A 7,583-nucleotide genomic window follows, 5' to 3' on the forward strand; every position below is an offset into this window, starting at 1 on the left:
CCCATAAGCACCCCTTAAAAAAAATATGTTCTTCGTCAGTTCATCTTCTCTTATTTTTTCACCTGAGGATGCACTATTTTTTTATATCGGTTTTGTTTTTTTATTATTCAAAGTTTAAAATAAAAAATTAAAGTTAATTACATTTGATATTTGATAAATCTTAGTGTTCTTCAAAGATAAAAAAAAATGATAGAAGAGTCTAACACTCTGCTTATGATATTTTCCAGGCGCTAATGACTTTGGTCAACTAGGTGATAGAACCGAGGAGCGAAGGAAATATCCAAAGAAAATGAAGCCATTAGAGTCAATTTGTAAAATCTGTGTCTTGTATAATTCTTAATTCTCTTCTTAGAGATTCATTTTTGTTAATGTTTGTAAATTTCATGTACGCAACCGTTGCATGTATACAGATGACATTGTTGTAGGCTTTTACCCAATATTGAATGTAGGAACATAAATTTGAGTGTTCACATGTAGGCTTTTACCATTTTTTTTTAAATTTGATTTAGCTATAGCCACGCTTTAAAAACGTGGCTAGATCTCGTTATTGGAACGCTTTAAAAGCGTAGCCATATGTCTTGCTATTGGCACGCTTTAAAAGCGTAGCCATTTGTCTCCTATTGGCACGCTTTTAAAGCATACCCATATCATGCTATTGGCACGCTTTAAAAGTGTAGCCATATCTAGCACATATGGCCACGCTTTTAAAGCGTAGCGATCTTTAAAAGCGTAGCAAAAAATAAAGCGTGGCGATAGGTCACCAAAAGCGTGGCGATAGAGCAACCGGCACATTCGCAGATGTGACCCTTTCAAAAGCATACCGATAGCTCAAAAAGCGTGGCGAAAAGCTATCGGTATGCTTTTAAGCACTTTTCGGCACGCTTTAAAAGCGTGGCAGAAAGCTTATTTTCTTGTAGTGGTCGTCTCCGTTCAACCTAGAAACCATAGATCCATTGATTATACAAAGAGAATATACACGTATCTAGCAACGACGGCAAGGAAGCAACATTGACAACTAAGAGCAGTGGCGTTGGCCAGGAGTGACGACGTCCAGAACTAGCAAGAACAAAGACTAATTGTTTGAGGAAGAGATGTTGGCAAAGGCATGAAGCAGATGACAGTGAAAAATGGCTAGTGCCAGCGGCAAAGCAGCAAGTGTTGAGGCTTAGAAGCTAGGAACGTCGCATAATGAAGGGAAAGGTATGACAAAGGGGTGCGAGGAGAGGGCCGAGGGCGCCGGGGGTCGGCAGTGTGTGTGCGCGCGTGCATGCGTGCGTGCGCACGTACGCGCGCGTGTGTGCATAAAGAGCAATCCCATCAAGCAAATCTGTCCCTTCCTACCTAAGCCTGCGGTGCAGGTTAGGCAGGTTTTTGAATGTGGGGGTTTTAATATTTTAGCCGGCACATCTTTAAATTTTTTTGCTAGTTCAGCAGATCACCCCAGTGAACTTTAGCCCGTATTGCCAGCCCGAGGTGTAGTGTAATGCAAAAGAGATGTTGCTATTAGTGGATCCTATGTTGTGGAAATAGACAGACTTGTTCCATCGCCATCAATCTCGTTAACTTCAACATACAACTTCATGACTTAGTGGACTAAGATTCTCCTATGAACCTCAAACATCACATACACATGATCATCGCCTTCAATCTAAAAAATATTAAATCTGAATTCTCAGTTGGACACTACTATAAAGAATTTGTACCCAATTCTCCTAATCTCGTTCAGACTGAGGTATCCCATCTTTGTCAATATTAGGTTCTTCAACACCTCAAATGTATTAACACAAAGAGTCCAATGCAACACCAACTCGGGGTATTTGTATAAAATCCCTTCGTCAGTATCTTTCATAGATGTCTTGGGATAAACGCTTACAACAATATACTAACCACAAGGAGTGCTAGGGGGCAGTAACTTTTGTGATTTGTAGCCATCAAGTAGCCATCGATAATGTTTTTAATGGTGTGAGATTTCATCCAATAGTGTGGGATTACTCATTTTTCTTTTGTTGATTATATGCTGGCCAGAATTTAATAAAGTTGATAGCCCTCTAAACTTTTCCTACTAACCACCATACATGTTAAAGTAATATCAGATGAAAATAACTAAGATTCAAGATTTGTATTGATTCAAGCTTTAATGAGTCACTTATATAGACATACAATTTTGTCATGTGAGCATATATCACAAAATAGTTAGACATATATTTTATATGCAATGACGATGAGATAATTATATATTTATCTTGTTTCAGTACCAATAAAATACGTGTATTTTGAACTTTGTTATTTATCTTATTTTCACACAATATATCTCTTAAAATTTTTCAGTATATCTCATTTGTAGTTAGAATGAAATATGTTCATAATTATATCGTTCTCACTGCAAACAAAATAAGTAATTTAGATTAAAAAAGCTTAATTTTCTTGGAATGTGACTATATACGTAAATGTTAGGGTTAAGTACGATTTTGGTCCCTAAGATATAGGCCGAAAATTTTTTTTCTTTCCCAACCTTTTTTGGTATACAAAATCGTCCTTAAGGTTTAACTTGGTCTTAAAATCGTCGTTCGGAACCAAAATACCATTTTTCTTCTTCATCAAAATACTCTATTTCTATTCTTCTTTTTCTTCTTTTCCATCACAGCAACATCTGTTTTTCTTTTTCTTCTTCAACTAAAATTTTAACAAAATTTTAACTAAAATTTCAAAGGCAGCAACAGAATTTCAACAACAGCAACAAAATTTCAACTAACAAATATTAAAAAATTAAAAACAGAATTTCAACCAGCAAAATACAAGAAGAAACAGAAACAAAAGAATGGAATCAGGAATTCCAACCAGAAACAAAAGAATGGAATCAGGAAGAAATAGAAGTAGAAGAACAATAGAATCAATCAGAATAGAATCAGAGTCAACAACAATAATGTGATTAAAAAAATCAACAAATCAACAAATCTAACAATGTAATTAATAAAAGAAACAGAAGAAGAATAAGTGGAGTTGTAGTGGCAGTGTTGGCCATTGCTGGTGGAGGGAGAACAGGGGCTGTCCAGTTTCTAGTTCAGCGAGAGAGAAGCTGATGAAGATGGTGATGTCGCGGGTAGCTTGTTGGAGAAAAGAGGTCAGCTTCGGTGATCTCTGTTTATTGAGAGAATAATTGAGGGCGAGCAAGGGTGAACGATTAGATTGGGAAGGGACGAAGGAGGGAGATGTCGCGATGGCCTAGGTGTCGACGGCGGCGCTAAGGATCGGGGGATTTTGGTTCGCGGAGAAGGGGACAGAGAGCTCACCACGACGGAGCTAGCGCAAAGGGGAGAAGAGGGAGGAGGGCAAGGAGATGTGGGGTGGAGCATTGGAGCTGTGGTGGGAAAAGGAAAAGAAGAATGACGTCGATTCCCTCCCCCATCCCCCTCCTTCTCCTTCCCTCCCCCCACCATTCTCCCTCTTGTCCGTTTTTTTTCTCTTTTTATTTTTTTATTTTATAATTTATTTAGCTATGGATAATTTGGTAATAAAATTTAAAATTTAGGTATAAAAGACGATTTTAAAACTAAGTTAAATTTTATGGATGATTTTGTATGAAAAAAAGGTTAGGGATAAAAAAAATTTTCGACTTATATCTTAAAAACCAAAATCGTACTTAACTCTAAATATTATATTTATTTTATTTATTAAAACAAATCCGATATAAAATTCTTACACATGCAGAAGAGTAGTTGACACTTGACACGTATATAATTAATAAGACTTGTATTGATTTAAAAAAAAAAAAGAAAGAAAGAAGAAACTGATATTTTAAACTCTTTATTACAAAATAGCAAATCAATTGCAAAACAGAACGATTTTGAATATTCAATACCTTATTAATTATATACCCAAATAAGAAAAAATAGCATTCAAAGTATTTAAGGTGTTAAGTATTATTGGATCATTTAGCAAGTCTTACCTAGAATAAAAAGTTGTTAATTCCAAACAAGTTATTGAGTTATTGATCCAACAATAATTTCTTTATTACATTTTTTAGACTTTATAGAAGGGTCAAAGTTCAAATGTCATGGAAAAGATATAGCAATTACATTATAAAAATATTATTTATTCATTAAAATCAATTATCAAAATCAATCTATATAAATATATATATTATTTAACTCATTTTTAATATATATTTTATATCTTAATATATATTTTATACTAATACCTAATTTAGCATACACTAACATTATATTATATATAATAGAGAATCGCACAAATTGCATATAGCGAATTATAGGCCATCCTCTTCTGATCTTTCAATTCGTTTTCGTATTTCATAATTTTCTTTTCAATAACTCGTAAGGACCAAATCATATTGCTTCATTACACATGAAAGGGCGCATAGAATCCATTCAAAGAATAAAATAATCATGAAATTTGCCTATTTCTTCAACCAAAGAATGATATATACCACATAAATAAATGTATAGATAGATTGATAGATTCATCTTCCTTCTTCCATCAATGAATCTTAATTATTGCTTCCATCACAACAAAATTTTCTGTGACATGGAGGACAAAAATAGTTACACTCAGGATGGCACGGTTGATCTTAGAGGAAAACGAGTGCTCTCTTCTACAACTGGGCAATGGAAAGCTTGCAGATATATTCTTGGTATATAATTTTCTCTCAGATATTTTTAAGTTATGATTAAAAAATTAGCAACTCATGATGATATTGATATTAGATAGTTAGAAGTTAGTTGCTTGCTTTCACATATAGGTTTATATATATAAAACTTTAGGGTTATATAGAATACAGAATTACTATGATGACTCGAATTAATATATGACGAGAGTATGTATGTATGTATTAATGGTAGCATACCAAGCATTGGAAAGATTTGCCTACTTTGGAGTAGCTGCTAATTTGGTGAATTATATGACAAGCCAACTCCACAAAGACTTGGTATCTTCAATAAGCGATGTGAATAACTGGTCAGGAGTAGCATGGATAACCCCAATTCTTGGTGCCTACATAGCTGATTCTCATTACATGGGGCGCTTTTGGACGGTCACTCTTTCACTCCTCATATATACCATAGTAAGTTTTAATTCATAATTAATACACTAATACCCCAAATCATTTGTTATAAAATTATTAGTCCGATATTTTAGTTCTCAACGAATTTTAATTACTAATTTAATTCACACAAATTTTAATTTTGTTAGATAAATTAGTCCTCACATGAGATTATCTGTCTATATAAAATAATTGATCCGAAAATTTTTACAATTTTTAAAAATTTGTCTTTATTAAATAACAATAGAAACTGATTTATCTAACTTTTTATCAAAATTTGATTTGAAAATTGATCTCTGACAAAATAATTTAAAAATTGATTCGATTATCAAAATTTTATAAAGATTAAATTATCCAACTAAATATTTTTTTAAAATCGATTTGAGATATTACTATTAATTTATTACTACTGTGATGGATAAATTTTTAATATGAGAGACTACTTCACTATGACACACACAGGGAGTTGTGCTTCTAGTCCTGACTACTTGGCTGAAAAGCTTGAGACCAAAGTGGAACAGCAATGCAAGCAACTTACAACTATCACTCTTCAATCTATCACTATACACTATAGCAATTGGAAGTGGTGCATTGAAGCCAAACATGTCAACTTTTGGTGCTGATCAATTTGATGATTTCAACTCAAAAGAGAAGCAGCTCAAAGGTTCATTCTTCAATTGGTGGACTTTCCACACATCATGTGGTGCTTTAGTTGCTACTTTGGCTGTTGTCTACATTCAAGAGAAGGTTAGATGGGAATGTGGTTATGCCTTGTGTGCTATTGGATTTCTATTTTCGGTTATTGTTTTCTTTCTGGGCACCCCATTATATAGGCACAAATCTAGAAATGCCAAGACTTGCCATGAAAAGGATTTCATTAGGGTCATTCTTCTTGCCTTCACAAATAGAAACCTTCAGCTTCCTACTTCTCCTTCAGAGCTCCATGAATTTGACTTGCAACATTATGTAAATAGTGGAACGAGGCAAATCCATCACACTCCCCGTTTCAGGTTAGGTAATAAGCTGGTATAGATCTTCTTAATTTAATTTTGGTTTAATTAATTTGATGCAAGGTGGAGTTTCACTAAATCTTAAATTAATTACTTCGTACAGTTTAACATTTTTTTATACTAAATAAAAATTTTCAATTACTTTTTAGAAAAAAATACAATTTTTTAGAATATTTACTTTTAAAATATTCTAACTTACATTAAAAAAAACGGATATTTTAAAAATATTTCATATCTTGTTAACAAAGACTGAAAGACCTATTTAAATTTTTTTATCTATATTGAACTACAAACTTTTAAATAGTAAAAATATTAAAAGTAGTAACAAAATAGTTAAACTTTTAATGTTTTACTGGATAAGTAATTATAAGATGGAAAATTAGATTGAGGGATGAATTATGAAGTGTAGTCCTAAAATGGCACAGCTAAAAAGTATTGAATTGTTACAGGTTCTTAGACAAGGCAGCAATAAAAGAGAGCAAAAATGCAGCATGCACAGTGACTCAAGTAGAAGGAACAAAGCTTGTTCTAGGAATGCTTGAAATATGGCTACTAATGCTAATTCCAAGCAATTTCCTTGCAGTAGAGATGACCATTTTTGTCAAACAAGGTACAACATTGGACAGAAGCCTTGGCCAGAGTTTTCGCATTCCGGCCGCCTCCCTCTGGAGCTTCCTAGTTGTCACAATGCTCATTTCCCTCCCAATCTACGACACTTACTTCGTACCGTTCATGCGCCGGAGAACCGGAAACATGAGAGGAATCACGTTGCTACAGAGGCTGGGCGCAGGAATCGCTGTGCAGGCGGTAGCAATGGCTGTGTGCTGCGCCGTAGAGATTCAAAGAATGAATGTGATAGCACAGCAACATATAAGTGGCCATGAAAAGATAGTTCCTATGAGCATATTCTGGTTGTTGCCACAGTATATTTTACTTGGCATAGCAGACACATTTCTTATGAGTGGTTTGTTGGAATTCTTCTATGATCAATCCCCTGAAGAAATGAAGGGTCTTGGAACAACGTTTTTCACAAGCTCTGTTGCTGCTGGGAGCTTTTTTTGCACGTTTTTGGTGACTATGACGGATAACGTTACTGGGAAAGTCAGTGGTAAGAGATGGATAGGGAACAACCTTAATGATTCTCACCTAGATTATTATTATGCCTTTCTTTTTGTCATATCTCTGCTTAATTTTGGGGCCTTTCTTTGGGCATCAAGTGGATACACTTACAAGAAAGAGAATACCTTAGAATTAGAGAGTCCCTTATGAGAAATGTGCTTTTCCTTTTTAATCAATATTAGTTATTCATGTGTCGTTAGTTATTTAATAACTCATCATAATGTATTTCTAACTTGGCCCTCAAGGGCTACACAAATACATGTTTAGATCTATACAATATCATCTCTCCATTCTTTTTTTCTCTAACCTAAAATATACATGTCATGTAGTCGATTCAATTGAAAAGTATCACCGATACGAAGGAAAAAAAAGTTAATTAGTAACAGTTAATTAGAGGT

General features: G+C 34.1%; 1 protein-coding gene across 1 annotated transcript; it reads left to right on the top strand.

Moving 5' to 3' along the window:
• Positions 1 to 4,497: 4,497 nt before the first annotated feature.
• Positions 4,498 to 7,372, top strand: LOC107620844 (protein NRT1/ PTR FAMILY 5.1-like). Its single transcript, XM_016322950.3, has 4 exons — positions 4,498 to 4,648; positions 4,857 to 5,077; positions 5,519 to 6,066; positions 6,516 to 7,372. Exons 1-4 carry the CDS (start codon positions 4,498 to 4,500, stop codon positions 7,333 to 7,335), a joined length of 1,740 nt encoding a protein of 579 aa, XP_016178436.2. The 3' UTR covers positions 7,336 to 7,372.
• Positions 7,373 to 7,583: the final 211 nt, after the last annotated feature.

The sequence above is a fragment of the Arachis ipaensis genome, chromosome B10, assembly GCF_059453495.1.
Source record: "Arachis ipaensis isolate K30076 ecotype BB chromosome B10, ASM5945349v1, whole genome shotgun sequence".
In the NCBI taxonomy this organism is placed as follows: Eukaryota; Viridiplantae; Streptophyta; class Magnoliopsida; order Fabales; family Fabaceae; genus Arachis; species Arachis ipaensis.